The 27,139-nt window shown below is 34.3% G+C and overlaps 1 protein-coding gene across 1 annotated transcript in view; it reads left to right on the forward strand.

Moving 5' to 3' along the window:
- The window catches only part of DCTN2-p50 (dynactin subunit 2), a 220,623-nt gene that overhangs the window by 107,947 nt on the left and 85,537 nt on the right, over window positions 1-27,139 (forward strand). The window contains exon 6 of the mRNA XM_090403300.1: window positions 6,149-6,309. Within this exon, the coding sequence (XP_090259426.1) occupies window positions 6,149-6,309 (161 nt within the window). The remainder of the gene's footprint in view (window positions 1-6,148; window positions 6,310-27,139) is intronic.

The following is a 27,139-nucleotide window of genomic DNA, read 5'->3' on the forward strand; positions in this document are numbered from 1 at the left end:
TTTCTTCTTTTCCTTCACTGCATCTTTAACTTCCTGTGTCCACCAGGGAGTTCTGATTTTTTTATCCTTGCACACAACCTCACCACATGCCTCTCTGGCAGAATCAATCAATGTTTCCTTCAGAGTTTGCCACTGAATCTCCAAGGTTTGATTCCTGTTCTCAAACTCTTTCATTTTTTCTTGAATAATGTTTGTGTATTTTAGTCTACAGTTCACATCTGAGAGCTGCTCAACTTTTATTCGCTTTAAAACTTTCTTACATGTTATTCTTTTCAATATGAAATTCAATTTTATCCTGCTCAAGACTAAATAGTGATCACTTCCAATTTCAAATCCTCTGTACACTCTGGTGTCCTGCACCAGGGAGAAAACATCACTATCAACAATAACATAGTCAATGAGACTTTTCTTATTCCTAGCCTCTTCTCTCCATGTGAATTTGTGCACATTTTTATGTTGGAACATGGTGTTAGTAATAACCAGTCCATGTCCTGAGCAGAAATCCAACAGATATTTGCCATTATTATTAGCTTTGCTCTTTTCTCCAAATTTTCCCAAAATATTTTTGTATGTCTCACAATCATTTCCTACTCTGCTATTTAGATCCCCAACAAGGACCAACTTTTCATTTTTCATTGTGTCAGTTGCTTTTTCTAAAGCATCAAAAAATTCCTCCACTTCTACCTTAGTAGAACCTTCTGTGGGACCATAGGCACAAATACTTGTTTATACTTGGATAAAGGATTAAACAAGAATATAATTTTTTGGCAAGATTAATTTAACTTCTTGTTTAAAAATATCATGAAGCAAAGATTCGAATTCATGCTGCTCTGTGAAGAACAGATTCTTTTGTTGAATGTGCTATAAAAACAATTAATACTTTAAAATCAGTTGTAGAAAGTCTTGACTTAAGAAAATTGAGCTCAGGATGAAGATTTACCTTTATAAATGGCCATGCTGTCCCATATTTGCCCATCAATGCTATAGGTTGACCAATCTTTCGTGTATGCCTTCCCCATTAAAAAAAAAAAAAATAAAATAATAATAATTTGATAACTAGTCTATATAGTAGTAATTGATATGAACAGAAAAAAAAATTTTTGATATTTTCAAAGCTGGATTTCAGATGCTTGCTTGTATACACACACACACACACACACACACACACACACACACACACACACACACACACACACACACACACACACACACAGTGAATTCTGTGTCATTCAAATAGCTTCAGAAATGGTATTTTCAGATAGATTTTTTTTTGCATATACTTACTGAAAATTATGTTTTCCTGTATGAAGTGTGCTGGAGGCGATGCTATTATGTATCTGATGTGAATTTCATTAATGCTAACGCTCTTGGTTGTGTCAAGGATTTCATTGGGAAAAAAAAAGCATGTTTATAATGCATATAGAATGTATAAATTTATAATGCACACAGAAAACAAAATTATTGATAAAGAGAGAGAGAGAATGGAAGACACTTGAACTATACTTTTGTTTGGAATATGAAATACTATTTTTTTAAATTTAAGAACACAACTACCATCAAAGGAATATGCAAATAAAAAGTAAGTTGAGTGCAAAAACAGATATTGCTTCCATCTTTCATTTAGTGAAACACTATGAAATGCAAATTTTTTCTACATAGTGCACAAATAAGTTATTGCTGGCAATTTGCCATTTGTCAGTTTATTTATTTTTTCTTCAAAATTAAATGCAGTTTAATTTATACAGCTGACCAAAGTTTATAAAAGAAGAACAGATATATTTCTTAACCAAATGTGAACAAATGACATTTGTACTTAAAAACAAAAAACATTTTCATGCTTTATTGATTTATGTCAGTTTTATAGCAACTGATCGATGATAGCACCATATATTTTATCGTAGTTGTATTTGCACCTAACACTGAAGAAGGGGAGAAAAAACTTTGTTTCATAGATCTTCTGTTAACTAACTTTCTAGGTCCCACATCTCCAATTTTGATATTAAGTTTAATGCCACTTTCCTCCATAATATAAACAATATAGGTGATGAGTGAAGATAATGTGTACCCTTGTCTCACACATGATTTAACATCAAATCTTTTTCTGATACTTTGTTCAACTTGCTAGCTTATAACTTAAATATAGAATGTGTTACAATTGGTATTTTATTATCTAAGACCTCTAGAGAGTCAAGGATTCATCAAGGGAGGCTATTCGTCATCCAAACCAGTTGTCATACCTTCTCTTAAACTAGTTCACACCAGATGTATTCACCACTTCAAGAGGCAAACTGTTCTGCTTATTCACTGTTCTGTGAAAAAAATCTTGCTCTTACACCTTAACTGCAAACACAACTTAACTTCCATAGAACCCCCCCCCCATGTTCTCTCCCCACCTAACATGTAATGAAAAATTTACTCTTGATCTGTTCTCATAATCTGCATTCCCTAATCTCAATATAATCTTTGTAACTCTCCTTTGTACACTTTCCACAGCTTCTTTATTCCTTTCAAACCCAGCAGACCAAATCTATTCACTATGCAGTCAAATGTAGTAGTCACTTTGCCTCTTTACAAGACCTTATCAAGGCCTTGTAAAGAGGCAAAGTAACTCCCTTATCCTTACGTGTCAAGGTTCGTTTCAACATCACAATTATCCTCTGAGTTGTATTTGCAATTTTTGCTGTGTGACCTTTAAACTTCTAATTTCTGTTTTCCATAATGCCAAGATCACTAACCTCATTAGTTTTTTTTTTTTTTTTTGTGACATAACCCTGTTAATATAATACATTATTAGAAATCTCATCATGTCAAAGGGCATAACCTTATATTTACTAATTGATAGACATTTACCCTAATCTCTTATATCTGCTATAGTTTGCTTGGCTCTGTTGGGCAACTTTCTCTTCTCTTCTCTCCTCAAATACATTCAAAAGGTCTTAACCCAAAGCATAACCCTCAAACCTTAATGAATTAAGGGATAAAAAGTACACATATGTCCAGCAGATGTCCCAACCCTAGTTCTCCAAGATGACAGATAATCTTCTCATGTGTTACAAAACCTCTCTTGAAAGATAAGGTGCCCATTTCGAGCATGTAATCTATCATCATTAATGCTTTATTCGACCAAGATTCCACCAATAGTTGTAGATGTACATATCGGCATGTGTAAACATATTTCTTTTGAACTGAAATTTTATATTGGCTTCATTAGTTGACCAAATATTTGTAAAATATATAAGAATTGTCTACAAGTTTCACCAGCATTACTGTCTTGCTTCTTCAGGACATGTGGTGAAACTTGTAGACAATTCTTATATATTTTATAAATATCTGGTCTACTAATAAAGCCAATATAAAATTTCAGTTCAATATTTAAGTGACTAAATGCAACACAGAGATATATTTCTTTTGTTAATAAACTCATTTACTCCATAACGTATATCATTGTAGTTATTTTTTTTAATTTAATTTAATTTTTTTTTTTTTTTTTTGCGCCATACTGTACAGACAAATCAAAGATCATCTAGTCATCTTTGATGGAACATTCCTTTCACATACATACTGATATTTCATCTGTTTCTGTTGCCAAATTCTTATCTAGGTTATGCATTAGCTCTTGCGTCGCTATCTCATCATCACTCTAGTAGTAGCACTATGCATCATGTCACATATGCCTGGTTCATATATCTTAGCAAAATGAGCACTCATTAAATGAACAATCTCATCTACTTCTTACACTACAGTACCATCTGCATTTTGTAAAGTTATTTTTCCACATTCATTTTTTCTTTTACTTCCAGCATAATGATAAAATTCTTTTGTGTTGTGTTTTGTTTGCATAGCAATTTCTTTTCTTTTCATTTTTTCTTTTACTCAGCATAATGATAAAATTCTTTTGCGTTGTGTTTTGCTTGCATAGCCAATTTCTTTTCATACTCTGATTTAGCTTTCTGTACAATATTAATAACTTTTCTGGCCTGTGTTTTATATTTTTCATAACTCTTCTCACAATATTCCGACCATATCTTCTTTTGATGGATTTCTTGCTTAATAAGGTTGCACATTTCATGCCCGCCCTGTTTGTTTTCAAACTCTAGAGATACATTCAGATACTGCCTCATTTAAGCACTTTTTTTTTTAATCATAGAATCCCATGCAGTGACGATATCTTTCCCATTCAGTAACTGATACCATGTGACAAAGATAGTATTCTCCTGAGTTGGTAATAATTTCCAGCTCTGTAGTTCAGCATGTAACCTGTCCTAATTGGAACATATATAATTGGCTACTTCCTGCATACTCAATAGAATTTAATACTTCCAAGAGTATCATGGAAGAAAACCACCATGCTCCACCACAGCAAATTCAAGAAAGAGAGACTTTTCTTAGAAGCAGCAGCAGCAGCTCTCAAAAACCAACCAAATCTCAATAAATATGGTTGCATTAAGCTTCTGAAGATTTGGGAAACACTCATCACCAGAGTTCCCACCTTACATTCCAGGCCACCTACTACTGCCCTTAGAGGGCGCTCTACCTAGATAGGACTTTAGTGTCACCCACGTGGTTGGGCTTAGTATTGTTTGTTATTTGTGCATATGTTACATTAATTGTTTTTGTAATCCCCTTAGATGTCCTAGTGACTAGGACGAAATATAGGAAGTATTAAATTCTATTTTAATTCTTTTTGAGTGTTGTAAAAAATCCATTAAGCCTCCAACATGATGTCTTCACAGCACTTAAGCCTCTACACATGCATACTCAATAAGTTCTCCTTCATCCTTGTCATGAGATCCCTCTTTACCCAATAAATGTTTGGATAGTGAATTCATCCATAATCATTACCGTTGAGTATCCATCAGGGTAATTTGGTGCTGCATTTCATTGTCCCCACCAACATAACCACCTGATTTGTAGGAACACCCTACCATATATTTTATCCAGTTATCCTCCACTTCACACCAAGTAGCCTCAAACTCACTGCTATATGGGGCATTAATACCATTATTGCTTTATTGCATTTCTACCCTAACTGGACTCAAGTCATCTGATATCATGAGTAGTACTCCCACTTTTCTCCTATCTTTTCTGTCATTCCTAAAAATATTATACCCTTTACACTCAGTCTCAGTTAAATCTGATTCTGATAACCAGTTTTCACCAAAGCCAGTGATCTTAGGCCACAACGTATTTAATTAAGCAATGAACTCAACCCCTTTGTTCCTGATGCTCCTGGCATTTGTGTATTGGCATAACAAATTACCACCTTGGTTTTTCTTATATCTGCTGCAGTTTGCTTGACTCTGTTGGGCAACTTTCTCTTCCCTCCTCAGATACATTCAAAAGGTCTGAACCCAAAGCATACATTTCCACCCCCTTAACCAGATACATAACCTTCTCGGTACTCTTTCCTCTTTTCTAAGCTTTTTCAGTTGCTTCCAACACATTTTGCCATCTTCCTGATATTCTTTTAGGACATTTGCTGACTTATTTGTTATTAAAACACTTAAGGAATTGAACAACCTAGTTAAGGATATAAATTAAATTATACTTTAATAAATATTTTCCGATATTTCGGCAATGTCACATTGCCATCTTCTAAAAGAACTTACAAAAAAAAAAAAAGCACGTGCACGTAGGCACTACAAACACGGTAACTGGGAATGAAGACTTGTTATTTGTTAGGATTTTTTTTTCCCTTTGAGGACCTTTTTTTTTTTTTTTTGTGTGTGTGTGTGTGTTGTCCACCACACTTTCATCTCTTTTTTTCTGTCCTTGCAGACAACTTCACCACATGCCTCCCTAGCTGATTCATTGTTTTCTTCAGAATTTAGTACTGAGACTCCAAGATTTGGCTCTTATTTTGGAACTGTTTCATTTTTTTCTTGATTTGTTTGGATGTATAATAAAATATTCTGTTATATACATATGCAATAAAATTGAAAATTAATATCCTTTAATGTTATTTAATCTGTTATTTTAAATTGATATTTTACTCTATCTTGAACATAATTACCTTCAGTTATGACAGAATTTTGCTGGATATTCCAGGCAATCCAGTAGAACTCAGCTTGATCTCGTGGTTATCATGAGTGAAAAGAAAATATTTTTATAGTTACATCACACCTTCATCTCTATCTCTTATTCACAGGAAACTGCCCAAAAGGAATATAAATTAGAAGATATATCACCAGTTGTTCTGACACAGAATATTGAACACCTGCAGAAGCAATTAATTGATCTTAATTTGGAACAAGTACTTGGATCCCAGGCCATAACTGATCTTGCTGATCCTCAAAATTCCCTTCAGAAGTAAGTTCCAAAAATTAAAAAGGCAATATATAGATATATATATATATATATATATATATATATATATATATATAGATATATTCTTTAAAAAAAAAAGTAACAAGATTAGGATTACTAATAATTGTGAAATATTCATTATCTTCTTTCCTGGATTTGTCAGTTTATAAACTGACTGACCACTCATTTTAATTTAGAGTTATTTATAATATAGTTCTAACTTAAAATTGGAAACACTGAAAATAATATACAGAATATCCTCGCATTATTTTTTAGAATCAGAATCATGCTTTATCTTGTGGCTTTAGATCTAGACATGGTTTGTGAAGCCTTATAACAACACCATCCTTTCTGAAGATGGTGTTATAAGGCAATGCTTTCCAATTCATTTCATCCCCAAAAGTTGGCCAGCAGAACAAAAAATTGTTTCTAAGTATCCCTTTTTTTTTAATTTCATTTTTATGTTTTATTTGACTTCCACCTTTGTGTGTGGTTTTTATTTATAATCTGGAGACCAGACATTGAACTTTTTCAAGCCCACTCTAGGCCTCCGATAAGCAGACAATGGTCTCACACCACGCACTGAAATTCATCTCCTGCCATTAGATGTATTTTGTGCCTGCATGCGAATTCCAATTGGAATTCATATGCAGGCACATGAATTTGCAGATGCATCTCATTTTTGTTTCAACTAGATTATTTGCAGGGGCATGAATTATTTTCCCTCCATGGTGTCAAAAAAAAACAAAAAAAAAAAAACTCAGCAGTAGATGCAAGACCCTCAGACCACAATATCTATCACACCTTGCCTTCGAAGCATTCATATTTATAATTTGGATTTAGGATGTACATAAACAAAATATATCCATTTGGTTCAGTTTTAGTTTCAGTTGGATTATTTTTATTGGCTAAAATTCAAACCAGTGTAAATTATTCTACACCAATTGGGTAGAAGTTAATCTGATATATCGCTGTTAAGAATGGCATTGTTGAAGGATCATAAGTAAAACAAAGCTGATGATCCTTGATAGGAATCATAATGGAAACACTTCACTGCTTACTAAAACAAAAAAATGGATCAGTTTATCTCTCTAGGCTCATTGTTCTCTGTGAATGGAGTCATATAAGGAAGTAAGAAGATGAATTACAATGGGAAGTTAGCAGTGACCTACCTCACAAAGATCTGAAAGGCTAGACAAATATCTATCAACAAAAGATCAGACTGGTTAAATACCTGATCTTCTCGGTGGTTCATTATGGTGCAGAGTCTTGTACACTGAACAAGGCAATTAAGAAGATAATAATGCTTTTGAAATATGGGCCTGGATTAAAAAAAAAAAAAAGATCTCAGGAGCTAGAGGAAGAGACAGGTTCCATTGGGAGATGGCTGGATCACATGCCTACTCTGACTGAACTAACATTGAGGATACACTTAGAATGACAGAGCCAAGTGGAGAAGATTAATATATTAGGTCAAGATCTCATCCATGGGGAGATTGACTAAGAAAAGAAGGACCATATGTAGTTGCAAAATTAGTCAAAAATTATATGTGTAGAGTACATAAGCCAAAAATGGGTTATTTTATAAACTTGCTCTAAACGTTTGACATGTTCATTGAATTTGTTACAAAAGGTCCATCTCTCAAAAAAAGCTTTTTTTTTTTTTGAATTAGTGGCATTCAAAAATGCAACTTTGAATGTTTTTAAATGATATATGTAAACAGTTAAAAATGCCTCATAGTGTGATATTTATTTCATTGTGGACATATGCTTTATCAACATTTCCTGAAGTGTGGTCTCTGCCCTGGTATACCAGTCTTGAGAAAAAATTACCTATCCTTAGAAAATATAAAAATTCATATATGGCATGTGAGCTTAATAATATAGATTGTACTTGTTATGCACCATCCAGTCATTTTCGACTCTTGATGATCTTGTGCCATCATTCTATATATAGAAATAGACAACAGAATCAGCAAAGCTGGTATGGTGGGAAGTCAATTGAATAAATTCATATGGAATAAGAGAGAAATTAGTCGGAACACTAAATTAGCTGTATACAAGACTGTGTTCAAACCAGTTTTAACTTATGGATCTGAGAGCTGGGTCAGACGTAAAACACTTGACCACAGATATGAGAGTCCTGAGAAAGATTATAGGCGTGAACAGATGGCATCAATGGCAGTATCATATTAAAAACGAGGATATTAGGAAAGAACTTGGCATTGTCAGCATCCAGGAATGCGTTAGCAGAGCTAATCTCAGGTGGTATGGTCACTTAAACAGAATGGGCGAGGAAAGATTAGCAAAACAAGTGTTCTCTGCCAGGTTGGCAGCAAAACGACCCAGAGGAAGACCAAGATATAGGTGGATTGATACGGTACAAAGTGCTTTAGACGATAGATATATATGATCTGATAATGTTGGAGTGTTGACAAGTAACAGGCTGATTTGGAGGAAAATTGTAGATAGGAAATTAATAATGATGTAATTTTTTTTCATGTAGTACTATCATATCCTGTACATCCCTTGAGGGTACATGGCAGGAATTTGATGATGATGATCTTGTGAATGAAGGCTATCCGTCCCACTCAGCCTCTTGTCCTTTCTTTCAGCAATTGTAAATTCAAGTTGATAATTTCTTTTATGTTGTCCATTCAACTCTTTTGCAGCCTTCCTCTCCCTCTCATTCTCTCAGTATTCTCCAACCAACTGCCTTTTTGCAATGATTCATCTGCTCGCATAGTATGTCCAAAGAACATCAACTTGTGTTTAGTAATCATTGCCTCCAAAGAGCATTCCATCTTTATACTCTAAAACCTTATTGGTAATTCTTGCAGTTCATGGGATTCTTAGTCTCCTTCATGCTCATAATTCAAATGAATCAATTCACTTTCTGTTTTTCTTCTTAATCCAGTTTTCACATTCACATCCATACATCACTACTGGAAATACCATTGCTTTGACAATTCTAACTTTCGTGGCCTTACTTCCACCTCTATCTGTCATAATTTTTGTCAGGTTTAACATAGCTTTTTTCCCATGACTGTCCTTCTTTTAATTTCATCTTACATTTACCATCATTTTTGATTCTGGACCCCAGTAAATCATAACTTTCAATGATCATTATTATTTTATCTCCCTTTATTGCAAATTCATTTAAATAAAATAAAAGAATTACTGCCAAATCTGCTTATTTAGACAAAGCCCTTGGGTCTGATTCCCATCTATGACATGAGGAATCTTTATCTGGTCTCTTTTGACTAAAGGTGAGTTAGCCGGTCTCTTGCAGAGGTAGAGAGTTTTTTTCACCTGGAAACTCATGTTTTTCGTCCCTCAGAACAGGCAAACCAGCCCCATGAACACACACGGATTACAGTCATGAATAGTTACAATAATATGTGGAAGAGATAGGGTCCTCACCACATGTCATTATGCCCATAGTTAACCATGAGTCACATCATGGTAGTAACCTCCTAGATAGGAGACGGCACTTGAATAGGATGTAGATACACACAGGAAATATATGTTTAGTCTGGACCCAGTGCCTAATCAATATTAGGTAGCAATAAAAAATATATGATATTTTTACTTAGATTTAACATTATAAATCTGCTTATTTAATTCAGCATAAACTGTATACTTATATGTGATGGGATGCATGAAATTATATCAAAGGAAATAGACCCCAGCTGTGTAAAGTTTGGAAAATACTGCATTGTGCATGCAGTAATTGACAGTTTTTATTATTTTATTAGTGAATATTAGTAAAAAAAATAGTAATTTTTTATTAATAAAATAATTTTAAATAAAAATAACTTTTTAACCATTTTTTATTGGCAAAATTATGTTAAAAAACTATCAAAACCTCATTCCTCTGAGGTTTTGATAGTTTGATTTTCTCTATTAAATTTAAATGACGGCCTATTATTGTCTATTCATGTTTGATAACATCCACATACTTGCACAGAAAATACATACTTATTCCTAGATCATTGATTGATTGATAGATCATAGATTGATATCATTGATATCAATCTAACCTAACCTAATGGCAGATATTTTTGCAGGCATTTAAATGTTATTAAATTCAGCAAACTGCATACATACTATCTATCAATAATTGTCCGGACATTCCTGTTATTTGAAGTTATGGAACATTCCAGGTTTGTTAATAATATAAAAACAAGTGTACATATAGCAGGAAAGAGTATTTCATAAGCATAAACTGTATACTTATATGTGATGGGATGCATGAAATTATATCAAAGAAAATAGTCCCCAGCTGTGTAAAGTTTGAAAAATACTGCATTGTGCATGCAGTAATTTACATTTTTTATTAGTGAATATTAGTAAAATTCAGGCAATGACAATTAAGGAAAAGAAGGAGTAGCCATAGTATTCAACACAAATTATGAGGCTAATCTTCTTGAATGACAGTCAGTCTCAAGTAGAGTAATGTGGGCAAATATGAGAATGGGAAACTGGACAATGAGACTTATTTGTGCCTATGGTCCCACACAAGGTTCTACTAAGATTGAGGAATTTTTTGAGACTTTAGAAAAAGCAACTGACACAATGAAAAAGGAAAAGTTGGTCCTTGTTGGGGATCTAAATAGCAGAGTAGGAAATGATTGTGAGACACAAAAATATTTTGAGAAAATTTGGAGAAAAGAGCAAAACTAATAATAATGGCAAATATTTGTTGGATTTCTGCTCAGGACATGGACTGGTTATTACTAACACCATGTTCCAACATAAAAATATGCACAAATTCACATGGAGAGAAGAGGCAAGGAATAAGAAAAGTCTCATTAACTATGTTATTGTGGATAGTGATGTTTTCTTCTGATCCCAATGTCCAAACCTTACCTTCTCATGATACATCTCATTATTTAAATATCCACCTGAATACAGAATGAATGAAGATGTTCTGGTAAATTAGAACTTAACCAACCAAATTACGAGGATGGTCTGAAAAGTTCTCGGCGTAATAATGAAAAAATGAATTTATAATTTCAAAATTATTTTTATTTTTCAACATAATCTCCCTTAAGACTAATGCATTTATTCCAGTGATGCTCCAGTGCCATTATCCCGTTCCTGTAGTGGTTCTCAGTAAGATCTGCTAAATACCCCTCTACACCTCTTGATTCGAAAAAGAAACGCTGACCAGCGAGGATGAGTTTTAGTTTTGGGAAGAGATGGAAGTCAGGGGGAGCCAAATCTGTGGAAAAGGGTGGATGTTCTAACAATTCATAGTGCAGATCCCTTAATTTTCCCATTGCCAAAACACCTTTGTTGGTCAGTTGCATTGTCCTGATGAAAGATGATTTTTTCCTTCTGTAAACCAGTTCTTTTCTCACGAATTTTTTCGTCTAGTGTGGTGGTCAAATAATATTCCTCAGTTATTGTTTTACTCTTTTTAATATAATTAATAAACAAAATGCCTTTAGCATCCCAAAACACCGATGCCATGACCTACCTTTCCTGCTGATGGAACCGACTTTGTCTTCTTTGGTGCTGAACAACTGGCTTCTGTCCACTGTTTTGACTGCTGTTTGGATTCTGGTATATAATGATGAATCCAAGTCTCATGCATAGTAATAAATTGATGCACAAAATCAGTTTTATTCTTGTTAAAATGCTCCAAGCACTGTTCAGAGATTTTCATGCGAGTGCGTTTTTGATCTGCTGTGAGCAAGTGCAGCACCCATCTTGTGCAAAGCTTTTTCATTTGCAATTCTTCATGCAAAATATATCCTACATGTTCTTTTGAAATGCCTATAGTTTTAGCAATTTCACGCACTTTGACTCGCCAGTCATCCAATTCCATATCGTGCACTTGATCAATGATTTCTGGTGTTGTTACACATTTTGGATGTCCTTCACGTGGATCATCTTCAAGACTGGTATGGCAAAGTTTAAACTCAGCAGCCCATTTCTTAATTGTCGAAAACCAAGGAGAAGAGTGACCATAAACTTTTATGAACTTCGAATGAATTTCTTTTGGCGTTAAACCTTCTTTTACAAAGAATTTTATAACCGCACAATACTCAATTTTATCCATTTGAAGGGATACAAGCAACACTTTTGATTCAGACAGCTGCATAAAACAAACTACTTGATAGAATGACTTTAATTTCATATGGATGCTTATGACAGATCTACCAACTTAGAAGAAAAAAATCTTGCCGAAAGTGCCATCTATGGTCGAGGCCAAGAACTTTTCAGACCGCCCTCGTTTATCTGTATTAGTTTTAATCCAAAACAAAATAGTGATAAATAAACTTCCCCACCACTGTTATTGTTAGTGAACCAAAGCTGATTTTTTTAACTGATAAGAACTTAAGGGGTAAAAAAAAAAAAAAAAAAAAAAAAAAATGAAACTAGCAGAAGAATTAAAGGAATATCGTGTCAAAATAATTGTTATTGAGGTGATCATTAAAACAGGTTGGCTGCTGTTAAATGTTAACTGTGAGATGTTATAGTGATCAAGAAATGGAATCAATAGCTATGGTTTTTAGTATTATACACAGTGATAAATTTGTTGAATGGGAATCAGTTTTGAGTAGGACAATGTGGACAGATTTCAAAGGAGGATTTTCACAAACAGATTAATTTGCCAGTGGTCCCATAGAAAGTTCTAATAAGGAAGAACTAGAGAAATTTTTCAAGTCAGTAGAGTAGTGGAGGAGTATCTACATTTGACATAAAGGAAAACTGGTTCTTCTTGGAGATTTAAACAGTAAAATATGAAATAAATTCCATACAGAAATGTTATTATTATTATTACGTGACACCTCCAGGGAGTCCAAGGACTCATCACAGGAGGGCACACTACTCTACTTCGCTAAATACATCTCATTCTGTCCACTACTTAATTCTCCAACTACGACACTACCATCAATGCCATCTATCACCCATCATCACCAGCAACAATATTTTTTATCTGTAAATTGCATGCATTCTGAAGGCCAATTTGTCTGTATGCGGGATGAAAAACCTGAGTTTTCAGGAGAAAAAATCCTGCTACCACCGTATGAGATCGGCTAACTCACCTTCAACTGAAAAAGCCCATATAAGGATTTTCCCTCATCATGACAAGAATCGAAATTTTTGTGTGACTTCCACTTTCTAAAGATTTTTAGTAAACCTGTGGTACATTAGTACCATGAATGGGTAAAGGATTTTTTTCTCTCTTTCTTTCTTTTGCATTTTTTTTTTAATTTTATTTTTTAGTCTGGAAACTCTGCTCTAAAGACCAAACATAAGAATGTTTTCAAGACATATGTCAGCCCTTAAATAAGCAATGTGATGAAATTCATCTTCCACCTAAAGATAAGAGATGGATTTCTATTCAGGATATGGACTACTCATTAACACTATGTTCCAACATAATGAATTACATAAATTTGCATGGAGAGAAAACAATGTAAGAAAAAGTTCTATTCTTTGTGTTACTGTTGACAGCAATACACTGGTTTAGGATACAAGAGCATACACAGGAAAGTAATCACCATTTCATTGTAAACAAAAATGAATATCATTGAGAAAAATATCTACAAAAGTTTTAAAAAGAATCAGTCCACCGGATTTCACAGATGAACTATAGGTACTCAGTATACAAGTATAATTCATGAAAACATGAGTTTTTTCAAGAACCAAACCTATTCAAGAAGTTAAAGAAGTAGTAGTCCTGGAAAAGAAAAGAAATATTGAAAGTTTCTTTCTAGCAAGTAACTTGGCAGATGTTCTTTCTCAGAGAATACAAAAATGTAAGAAAGCTACTAAACTTTGTTTATAAGTAGGAAAACAAAAGTCATGTGAAGTCTTTGAGAAGAATATGAAGATGATTATCACAAAGGTGGTAAAATGTTCTAGAGTATCAAAAAAGCTAAAAAATGGAGGAATGAGTTAAAAGGAATTGGAGATATTAAAGGTGCAATAAAAAGAAGATATTTTGTCTGAAGTAATTACTTTAGAAACTTTATATTATCTCTGAACTTTTAGTTCAAGTTGCTTCCTTTGTAATCTTTGATATAAAGAGGTATGCAAAGCTTTTATTTTTATGGAGCACCCTTAGATCAGAAATTATCTTTTGACCTAAACTCTTTTAAATTAAAAGAGTTAATGAAATGATCAAATGATATTCAATGGAGCTCATCTTACTATTCTGCTTATCAATATCATTTATTCAACACCATCTATAATCTCCTTCAAGTTGAAAAGATCATAATTACGAACAATACATCAAAGTAGGTATTAATCGTAATTATGATCTTTTCAACTTGAAGGAGATTATAGATGGTGTTGAATAAATGATATTGATAGGCAGAATAGTAAGATGAGCTCCATTGAATATCATTATCAAATTCCTGACATGTACCCTCGAGGGGGGGGGGAGAGTGTACTGGATATGATAGTACTACATGAAAAATTTACATCATTACTAACTTCCTATCTACAATTTTCCTCCAAATCAATCTGTTACCTGTCAAGACTCTAAAATTATCAGATCTTATATTTCTGCCTTCTAAGGCACTTTTTATTGTATCAATCCACCTATATCTTGATCTTATTCTGGGTCTTTTTCCTGCCAAACTGGCAGAGAACATTTGTTTTGCTAATCTTTCCTCTCTCATTCTGTTCAAGTGACATTACCACATAAGATTAGCTCTGCTAACACATTCCTGGATGCTAACAATGTCAAGTTGTTTTCTAATATCCTCATTTTTAATATGATATTGACATTAATGCCATCTGTTCACTCCCCTAATCTTTCTCAGGACTGTCATATCTGTGGTCTCTAGTCTTTTGTCAAGTGTTTTACTTCTAACCCAGCTCTCAGATCCATAAGTTAAAATTAGTTTGAACACTGTCTTGTATATAGCTAATTTAGGGTTTGACTAATTTCTCTGTGGGAAATCAACTGAATATAAATTTATTCAATTGACTTCCCACCATACCAGCTTTGTTGATTCTGTTGTCTATTTCCATATTTAATTTAAAATCTTCACTAAAAATCATGCCTAAGTAGCTAAAATGTTTTACTTGTTCTATAGGCTCCATTCACAATGCAGTTTATATTTTCAATGCTTCTGGCTATTCTCATTGTCTTTGTCTTGTTATTGCTGAACTTCATACCATATCTATTACAACAGTTATTCAGTTTAGTCAGGAGTTTTTCAGTTTATTTAGAATTATACCCCATAAAGTAAAGAGTTGAGATTAACATCACCAATTTTGATATCAGTTTTAATACCATTGTCCTTCATAATGTGATCCATATAGATAATGAATAACAGATAGGATAATGTACATCTTTGTCTGACACCAGATTTTAACATCAAACCATCTTCCTGTACTTGAATTCTAACTGCTGACTTACAACTCAAATAAAGACTAAGTATTGCTTGATATAGTGCCATACTGACACCATACAACTGTAGTGTTTTGAATAGCTTTTCTCTTTGCATCTTGTCATATGCATTTTCCAGGTCTACAAAACTTAAATACAGATCTTTGTTATATTCCCATGATTTCTCAACTGTTTGTCATAAAGTGAAAATCTCATCCTGACAGCCTCTATTTGGCCTGAATCCAGCTTGTTCGTCACCAAGTTTCCCTTTCACAATCCTTCTCAACTGTTTCTCAAGTATACTTGCATAAATCTTACCAGGAACACTCAGTAGAGAAACACTTCTGTAATTTATTTCCCTTTTTATGTATGAGTAATACGAGAGCTCTACTCCAATCATCTGGAATTCGTCCCTCTGTCCAGGCCTTCTGAACTATGCAGTGCAGCTACTGAAGACTTTTATACCTCCATACTAGAGTATTTCTGGTCGAATATCATCTACTCCCATTTCCTTTCCACATTTCAGGCTTTTGATGACTTTTTCTACTTGAAGTATGGATGTGTATTCCTGATTGCATGCCTGTTGAGTGTTTTTTACTACTGTGCTGTCACGGATTGTTTCATTTAGCAATTTTTTGAAGTAATTACTCCATACCTCAAGGATATCTTTTTCACCAGTTTTCATGTCACCTTTATCATCTCTATTTCCTTTTACAGCACTCTTTTCTCCATTTCTGAGCTTTTTCAACAGTCTCCAGAATATTTTGGCACCTTCTTGATATTATTTTCTTTGTTCTTACCAAAGTCTTCGCATGACTTTTGTTTAGCTAATTTTACAGTATTTAGCATTCTTAAATTTGTCTCTGAATTCTCTAAGAGTACAAGCTGACCTATTTTTCAGGAACTTTTGATATGCTTCCTTCTTTTCCTTCACTGCCTCTTTAACTTCTTGTGTTGGAGTTCTGATTTTTCTGTCCTTGCAGACAACACATACTTCTCTGGCTGAATCAATAAATTTTTTTCTTCATTATTTGCCACTAAACCTCGAATGTTTGGTTCCTGATTTCTTCTTGAATAATATTTGTGTATTTATAGGTATTATTTCTGGGAAAATTCCCATGTTACTTCTCTTGAAACTATTACTTTAACTTTGCTGTATCCCCAAAGTACCAAGAAAAGACATCATTATTGAAGTCCAAGTGAAACTTGAAAATGACCCAAACAGAGATACTATATTCCAGAAAATAAGCAACATTATAAAAGCAAAATAATAGTGAAACTCAACATTACTCTCAACTTACAAAAAACCCTATTATCCTTAAGAATGAACCCGGATATAATGATCACAAAAGCAGACAAAGGAGATACTGTAGTCATCATCAACAAAACCGATTACCATAACAAAATAACGGCTGTCTTAAATGACCAACACATCTACCAAAAAATCCAAAATGATCCCACCCCTGACCTCATAAAACAAATGAACAGCACCCTGCACACCTTAAAGTCAAAACAAGATTGACAAAAACCACAATGAAAAACACAACCACACGCACCCCTTATATGTTCGGGAACATCAAAACCCACAAAGACAGTTACCCGATACGGCCTATAGACTCCTACAAGAACACTACCACAACACCCTTATCAAAATTCATTGCCAAACTCATCAAACCATTACTTACAATGACCTATTCCAGAAAATAAATAACATTACTCATCCCAAGATAATGTCCTCACCTCATTGGATGCAACTTCATTATACACTAACGTGGATGTCCCCAGAACATTAGACATCGTACACACACTACTCACAGAGGACCACACCCTGCACACATGCACAAAATTAACACCTGATGACATCATTAATGTCATTAGTTGTTAATTGATCAATTAGTTAAGTTGATCAAACTCACAATATCCACCAATTTCTTTAAGTTCAACAACAACATATGTTCAAATTTTCGGTCTTCCTATGGGCCAAAACATTGGTGGACAACTAACAGAATTATTCCTGGTGGCACACAGAGAATCACTCCTACTCCCCCCCCCAGGCATCACCTTTTATGGCAGATATGTGGTGGACGATATTCTATGCATTGGTAAACCCACACACATCACCGCTTTACAAACATCCCTCAACAATTACAACAACAGACTAAAATTCACCATGGAAACTGAACGGAACAAATCCATCAATTTCTTAAACCTGACACTAATCAGAACTAACAACAAAATAGCCACGAAAATATACCCCAAACCCATGCATATCGCAAACTTACCTCCATTTCAGTTCATACCACCCATATTCCGTTAAAAAATCAGTCATCCTATCACAATTTATAAATGCTTACAAATTCTCAACCAACCGTAATTATCTTAACACGGATTTTTAAAAATCGCAACTATCCCACACAACTAATAAATTATGCAACCAGAATGGCAAAAACCCATCATAACAAAAATACAACCAAAACTGACTTCCCAACATGATTAGTCATCAAACTGCCATACATCCAAAACACATACAAAGCCTACAAATACATTTTTAAACACACTGACTATAAACTAGTATTCACCACAAACCAAGAATTAGCAACTCTCCTAAAACCCACTAAATCGCTCGCACACAAAGAAATATTTGAGCACCACAACGTAGTCTACAAATTTCCTTGCCAAAAAGCTGACATCACCTACACAGGCTCTACCATTTATAGACTACAAGAACACTTCCGGGACTGTAACATCCCTATTCCGGAACATTTAAACACTAAAAAACAACGCAACATCAAAAAGAAAAATAGAATACAGAGTACAGGGAAGACAGAAACAGCGGCCCACTCCCTTGAACTGAAACATCCTGCAAATTGACAAGGCCATAATAATAGACAAACGAGACAACGAAACAATAGCCATAAAATGTGACGAAAACTCAGTCAACGTCCACCACCCCTACCTAATTTCCAAATGTTGGAAGCTCCACAATTTACAAATCGGGTCATGCCTCCGACCAATAAGCGACAACAAATGCCCTTTTTTTTGGCAGATATAACATACAATTCTGGCATAGCCCTACACTCATCCAGAAAATGTTCCGATGATGGTCAGATGACTGAAACAGATCGCACCCTGTTAACGCTCTCTCCCAAGCCCCAGTTTTCCCATAAAACCCTTCCCCCCTAAAGAAGCACCCTTAAGTATAATAATATATATATATATGTATATATATTATTTTAGGGAAAAAAACGGGTTTTCAAAATTATTCTTCCGACCTTGCGTCAAACACTCCCCCAACATTTCCCTCCCTTTTAACAGCCTAAAGCAGAAATATGGAGAATGAAGTCATTTTAACATCTAAACAAGGTATGTACAAAATTTACTTCCTCAATTATTCTAATATATTTTCCTTTAAAATACACTTATAATGCCCTAAAAATTTTCTTGAGTAAAAAAAGCCAATGTATTTAAAATAAGTTACGCTCCTAAACAAAAACAGGCTAAAATAGTCGTAAAAGTAATAATTTGTGTATTTTAGTCTACAATTCACATCTGAGAACTGCTCATCTTTTAATTGCTTTCAAACTTTCTTACATGTTCTTCTTTCCAATATGAAATTCAAATTTATCCTGCTCAAGACTAAATGATCACTACCAATTTCAAATCCTCTGTACACTCTGGTGTCCTGTACCATGGAGAAAACATCACTATCAATAATAACATAGTCAGTGAGACTTTTTTTATTTCTTGCCTCTTCTGTCATGTTGTACCATCATTTTATATTGTGGTTTAAGCCAATAAGAATGCCATTGTTGGCTAAATCCCAAATTGCCACCCATCCTTGTTCGTTCAGTATCCAGGTAGATACCTAACAGGGTGCACCACAAGAAGGTGAGAATTGGACATTAGGTCAGAAGCCCTGATCAGTTCTCTGCATTCCTTTATAGGCTATGTGGAGGTTTCCTCTCAGTTATACAGCTTTAACTGTTAAGCACCCCCCCCCCTTTCATCTACTCTCATATTAAACTTATTGCTAGTTAAGTCATTAGTACTTATGACAATTATGATCTTTTTTTTTTTTTTTTTTTTTAATTGCTTCCTTTATAATCTTAATTTTTGCTCTGGAGAGGCTGTCAGGATCAGATCTTCACTTTACGACAAATAATTAAGAAAGCATGGGAATATAACAAATATCTGTATTTAAGTTTTGTTGATCTGGAAAAGGCATATGACAAGGTGCCAAGAGAGAAGCTGTTCAATACACTACAGTTATATGGTGTCAATGGGGCATTATATCAAGCAATACTTAGTCTTTATTTGAGTTGTAAGTCAGCAGTTAGAATTGAAGGAAGTACAGGAAGATGGTTTAATGTTAAATGTGGTGTGAGACAAGGATGTACATTATCCCCTCTATTATTCATTATCTATATGGATCACATTATGAAGGAAAGTGGTATTAAACATATCAGAATTGGAGATGTTAATGTCAGCTCTTTGCTTTATGCGGATGATGTTATACTTCTAAATAAATCCTCTACAAGTTTGCAAGATTCCCTGACTAAATTGAATAACTGTTGTAATAGATATGGTAAGAAGGTCAGCATTAAAAAGAAAAAGACAATGAAAATAGGTAAAATTGTTGAAAATGTCAACTGTTGTGAACGGTGAACCTGTGGAACAAGTAAAACATTAGGCATGATTTTTAGTGAAGATGGTAAATTAAATATGGAAATAGACAACAGAATCAACAAAGCTGGCATGGTGGGAAGTCAGTTGAATAAATTCATATGGAATAAGAGAGAAATTAGTCGGAACACTAAATTAGCTGTATACATTATCTTGTATACAGTTTTAACTTGTGGATCTGAGAGCTGGATCAGAAGTAAAACACTTGACCAAAGACTAGGGACAGATGCCATCAATGGCATTATCTTATTAAAAACTAGAATATTAGGAAAGAACTTGACATTGTCAGCATCCAGGAATGCATTAGCAGAGCTAATCTCAGGTGGTATGGTCACTTAAACAGAATGGGCGAGGAAAGATTAGCAAAACAAGTGTTCTCTGCGAGGTTGACAGGAAAATGACCCAGAAGAAGACCAAGATATAGGTGGATTGATACGGTACAAAGTGCCTTAGATGATAGAAATATAAGATCTGATAATGTTGGAGTCTTGACAAGTAACAGACTGATTTGGAGGAAAATTGTAGATAGGAAGTTAGTAATGATGTAAATTTTTCATGTAGTGCTATCATATCCTGTACACCCCTTGAGGGTACATGTCAGGAATTTGATGATGGGAAAACTCGAAGTTATGACTCGCTCATCGATAGCATGTTTTATTATAGAATCACCATACCAAATAACATCCTTCTTTTTTACAAACAACATCACTTACCTAATTTCTGTTACTTACTGACTTATATATTTCCATGCTCTGTTGTTTCTTATTTTGCTGCTTAATTTTCCTTTCCTCCCTATGTTCATTTAAATGCCATGCGACTTTTTGTAATTCCTGCATCATCTCTCTGATAATCTGCTTTAATTTTGCTATTTTAGAAGTTAATTCATTTTCAGTAACCTTCTCCATATCCTTGTTAGTGGGCCTAGCCTTTGTTCTCGAGTGCTGTGCTCTTCTTAGCATTACGTTTCTTGTGTGTTTTTGGTGCCATTTTAAACTTATGCTTATTATTGAAATATCTTTATAAAAATATGTTATAAAATACTAAAATCTACACTGATATACTTATAAAACACTAATTTTCTAAGGGAAAAACAATAAAACTGACAAAAATCACAAATTTTACACGAGCATTAAATTCACCGACCAACCACAATGTTAATTTATATAAATATGCAGTAACAGTTACTGCAGTAATCTTGCAGTAACAGTTCTAATTTTATGTTCATTTGTCTGTAGGATCAGGATTGTTGCTTCATTTAAATTTAAACATTTTTGCAACATATGATACGCTTCTCCCTTTTTAAGATGATTGAAAATTTGTATCTTTGAATTGCTTTTTGACACCTTGATTCTATTTTAATTCTAGCAAAATAGTTTGTTTGGAGCATTTTTTTTTTAGTATAATATTGAACTGATATTTAATTCACAACAAAGAAATTATTCCAGTATGATTCTTAAGAACAAAGCTCAGTAATACATACCTGGAAAAATTTATAAACGATCAAATAAAAATCAGAATAACTTTAGGAAAACCTTAAGTTATGACCTGCATACTTTGAAGTCACAATTTTTAATGATCTCAAACAAGCACAAGTTCAATAGCATGGAAATGTGTTGTAGAACTACAGTCATCCCTGACTTGCATCCTTTTGAAGATACATCCGTGATCCCATAAGGGAATAAATAACATTTTCAGCTATATACAGTAAAACCTTGCTTTTACATTTTCCTACCATTTACGTCACTTTCCGTTGGTCCCGTCTTAAGGCCTATTCTTACGATATATTGTTTTCCTGCAATTAACAACTTGATGTGGGCGTTATTTCCCGTGATTTGTGTTTTTTTCTCTGGTGGCAATATTGATTTTCAAATAAATTTCTGCAGAAATTGCGCATTTCTGTTCCTAGATAGCGTTGCTTTCGGCTGTAGTTTTGCTTCCGCCATCACGGTGACCTGCACGTGATGGCGGAAGCGAAATGTAATGTAGGCATGAGCAATACCATGATTTTTCAATCACAGTACGAATTGATATTGCAGAATTTCTGCTACATAATTTAGTGTGTGGAAGTTGCTTTCAAGTTGCAGCGGTGGATTATTCATGTTAGTAACATGTAGAAAAAAAGACAGAAAATGTATTTCGGTAGAAGAAAAGATGGCAATTCTGCGACGTGTAGATTGGCATGCCAGAACACGTGTGCATTTAGCAAAAGATCTTGGACTCTCCGTGTCCACTTTGAACACGATAGTAAAAAACAGGTTTTTTGTCAAAAAAAAAAAAAATGAAAAGCAAAAACAATCAACAATTAAAGATTTTTTTAAATAGATAAATGTAAGTAATTGTAAATTCATTTATTTTCAGTTATTAAATTTTGTAATCAAGTATGTAGACTCACATATACTAGCAGTAAGTCATCTTTTAGCCTTTTTTTAATGTTTTTTTTACATTTCCTGCTATTTACACTTTTTTCCATCAGTCTCCTGAAAAGTGTAAAAAAAAAAAAAAAAGGGGGTTTTTACTGTATATAGAAGACTTGAACCAAAAGTGCATACCTCTTAGCACTGTGACTATAACCACCAAAGCACTAAGTCTCTTTAACATGTTAAAGGAGAAAGCAGAACCTGATTATGACTAAGAATTCAACGCTTCTTCCATTTGGTTCATGAGATTCAAACAGTGATTTGCGCTGCATGATGTGAAAATGTATGGGAATCTGCAAGTGCTAAGAAGGCTGCCAAGGAGTTTGTTGAAAAATTTGATAAAATTATTACGGAGAAAAATTATTTGCCACAACAAATATTTAATATGGATGAGACATCCTTGTTTCGGAAAAAAATGTCCGAGCGGACATTCATCCACAAAAAGCTAGAATCTATACCTAGTTTCAAAGCTCTTAATGCCCGTATTATAATTCTGTTACAGGTAGTGTGGCTGGATATAAACTGAAACCATTTGTGATATGGCACAGTGAGAATCCATGAATCTTCTAAAACATTAGGAAGCATACTCCCAGTTCGTTATCGGAGCAATAAGAAGTCGTGGATGACTCAATAATTGTTTGAGGATGCCTTAACAAATGTGGGGTGCTTAAAGGTCAAAGCTGTATAACTGAGAGGAGACCTCCCCATAGCCTTTAAAGGAGTGTGGAGAACCAACAAGGGCTTCTGACCTAATGTACAATCCTCACCTTCTCATGGTGCACCCTGTTAAGTACTACCTGGATACTGAACGAACAAGGATAGGCTGGCAATTTGGGATTTAGCCAACCAAATTGTATTCTTATTGGCTTAAACCACAATATTAAATTATGGTACAACATGATAGAATTTCATGCCGACTGGGGTGTCGCCCGGTTAAACAAGGCCCCCGTTGTTTTCGCCAGGGAACCAGGGTAAACTGCGAAAAGTTAGCTACTGGAACAAATCCTAAAATACACTCCAACTCAATATCACCAGAATTGAAGATCGTTACTATCAACATAAGAAGCCTGAATGGCAAAGAAATGGAGCTGGCTGAGGAATTAGATAAGTACCAGATCAACATAATAGGGGTGACTGAAACAAAAAAGACCAAAACTGGTTAGATATTTCTGAGCAATAAATACAAAATATTATATTCAGGCAATGAATCAAGGAAAAGGAGGAGTAGCCATAGTATTCAATACTAAATACGAGGCTAATCTTCTTGAATGGCAGGCAATCTCAAGTAGATGTGGGCAAATATGAGAATGGGGAACTGGACAATGAGACTTATTTGTGCCTATGGTCCCACAGAAGGTTCTACTAAGGTAGAAGTGGAGGAATTTTTTTTTTTTTTTGATGCTTTAGAAAAAGCAACTGACACAATGAAAAATGAAAGGTTGGTCCTTGTTGGGGATCTAAATAGCAGAGTAGGAAATGATTGTCAGACATATATTTTGGGAAAATTTGGAGAAAAGAGCAAAGCTAATAATAATGGCAAATATCTGTTGGATTTCTGCTCAGGACATGGACTGGTTATTACTAACACCATGTTCCAACATAAAAATGTGCACAAATTCACATGTAGAGAAGAGGCAAGGAATAAGAAAAGTCTCATTGACTATGTTATTGTTGATAGTGATGTTTTCTCCCTGGTGCAGGACACTAGAGTGTACAGAGGATTTGAAATTGGAAGTGATCACTATTGAGCAGGATAAAATTGAATTTCATTTTGAAAAGAAGAACATGTAAGAAAGTTTTAAAGCGAATAAAAGATGAGCAGCTCTCAGATGTGAACTGTAGACTAAAATATACAAACATTATTGAAGAAAAAATGAAAGAATTTGAGAACAGGAATCAGACCTTTGAGATTCAGTTTTGAGATTCTGCCAGAGAGGCATGTGGTGAGGTTGTCTGCAAGGATAGAAAAATCAGAACTCCCTGGTGGACACAGGAAGTTAAAGAGGCAGTGAAGGGAAAGAATGAAGCATATCAAACGTTAACTGGCATATAAGTCAGTTTGTGCTCTTAGAGAATACAGAGACGAATGTAAGAAAGCTAAACAATGTGTAAAACTAGCTAAACAAAAGTCATGGGAAGACTTTGGTAAGAACATAGAAAATAAATATCAAGAAGGTGGCAAGATATTCTGGAGGTTGTTGAAGCAGCTCAGAAATGGAGGAAAGAGTGCTGTAAAAGGAATTAGAAATGATAAAGGTGATATGAAAACTGGAGAAAAAGATATCCTTGAAGTATGGAGTAATTACTTCAAAAAATTGATAAATGAAACTAGCAGTGATGACAGCATGGTGATGAAAAAACACTGACCAGGCATGCAATCAGGAATACATATCCATGCTTGAAGTAGAAAAAGCCATCAAAAGTCTGAAATGTGACAAGGCAGCTCGACTAGATGATATTAGACCAGAAATGCTCAAGTATGGAAGTATAAAAGTTTTACAGTGGCTACACTGCAGAGTTCAGAGGGCCTGGACAGAAGGACGAATTCCAGACGATTGGAGTAGAGCTCTCATAGTACCCATATATAAAAAGGGAAATAAAACTGATTGTGAGAATTATAGAGATATTTCTCTACTGAGTGTTCCTGGTAAGATTTATACCAGTATACTTGAGAAATGGTTGAGAAGAATTGTGGAAGGGAAGCTTGATGAGGAAAAAATCTGGATTCAGACCAAATGGATTGTCAGGATCAGATATTCACTTTACAACAAATAGTTGAAAAGTCATGGGAATATAACAAAGATCTGTTTTTAAGTTTTGTAGATCTGGACAAGAGAGAAGCTATTGAAAATGCTACAGTTGTATGATGTCAGTGAATCATTATATCAAGCAATGTTTTGTCTTTATTTGAGTTGTAAGTCAACAGTTAGTATTGAAGGAAGTACAGGGAGATGGTTTAATGTTAAATCTGTGTCAGACAAGGATGTACATTATCACCTCTGTTATTCATTATCTATATGGATTACATTTTGAAGGAAAGTGGTATTAAACCTGATATCAAAATTGGAGATGTTGATGTCAGCTCCTTGTTTTATGTGGAAGATGTTATACTTCTAAATAAATCTGTCTACAAGTCTGCAACATTCCCCGACTAAATCGAATAACTGTTGTGATAGATATGGTATGAAGGTCAGCAATAAAAAGACAATGAAAATAGGCAGAATCATTGAAAATGTCAACTGTGTTGTGAATGGAGAGCCTGTAGAACAAGTAAAACATTTCAGCTACTTAAAGCACGATTTTGACTGAAGATGGTAAATTAAACATGGAAATGGACAACAGAATCAACAAAGCTGGTATGGTAGGCAGTCAATTGAATAAATTCATATGGAATAAGAGAGAAATTAGTTGAAACACTAAATTAGCTGCATTACAAGACAATGTTCAAACTGCAGATATGAGAGTCCTGAGAAAGATTAGTGGTGTGAACAGATGACATCAATGGCAATATCACATTAAAAACAAGGATATTGGTAAAGAACTTGACATTGTCAGCATCCAGAAATGCGTTAGCAGAGCTAATCTCAGGTGGTATGGTCACTTAAACAGAATGGGCGAGGAAAGATTAGCAAAACAAGTGTTCTCTGCCAGGTTGGAGGAAAAAGACCCAGAGGAAGAATATAGGTGGATTGATATGGTAAAAAGTGCCTTGGAAGATAGATATATAAATATAAGATCTGACAATGTTGTAGCTTTGACAGGTAACAGATTGATTTGGCAGAAAATTGTAGGTAGGAAGTTAGTTATGATGTAAATTTTTCATGTAGTTGAGGGTAAATGTCAGGAATTTGATGATGATGATCAACTATTATGCGAGTGAAATAAAAACTATTGTGCGAAATAAAATGTAGAATTTAAAATTTTATTAATTCCAGATAATGCTCCAGGTCATCCGTCTTATAGCAGTAATCTTCACCAAGTTCAAGAACATGTTTCTCTCACCAAATACTACTTCATTGATCCAACCGATGAATCAGGGAGTTCTTGCAGTGTTTAAAGCTTATTATCTATGGAGAACTTTTTCACAAGCCATTTCTGCCACTGAAGGAAATGACTAGAGTCTCATGCAATTCTGGAAACACATTCAATATTTATCATGCTATTAAAAATATTGCTGTGGCTAGGGAGGAAGTGACCTCTCAATGTATGAGTGGCATGTCGAAAAAGGCATTAAAACGTTTTGTGTGTGATTTTGGAAGTTTGTATTAGTGCGCCTAGCAAACAATCTGAATCTCAAAGTGAATGATGACTACATAATTCAACTCATAGAAAGTTTTCCTGAAGAGTTGACCAACAAAGAATTGGTCAAACT

Source organism: Typopeltis vanoorti, chromosome 13 (assembly GCF_054136105.1).
Source record: "Typopeltis vanoorti isolate ZY-2024b chromosome 13, IOZ_Tvanoo_1.0, whole genome shotgun sequence".
NCBI lineage: Eukaryota > Metazoa > Arthropoda > Arachnida > Uropygi > Thelyphonidae > Typopeltis > Typopeltis vanoorti.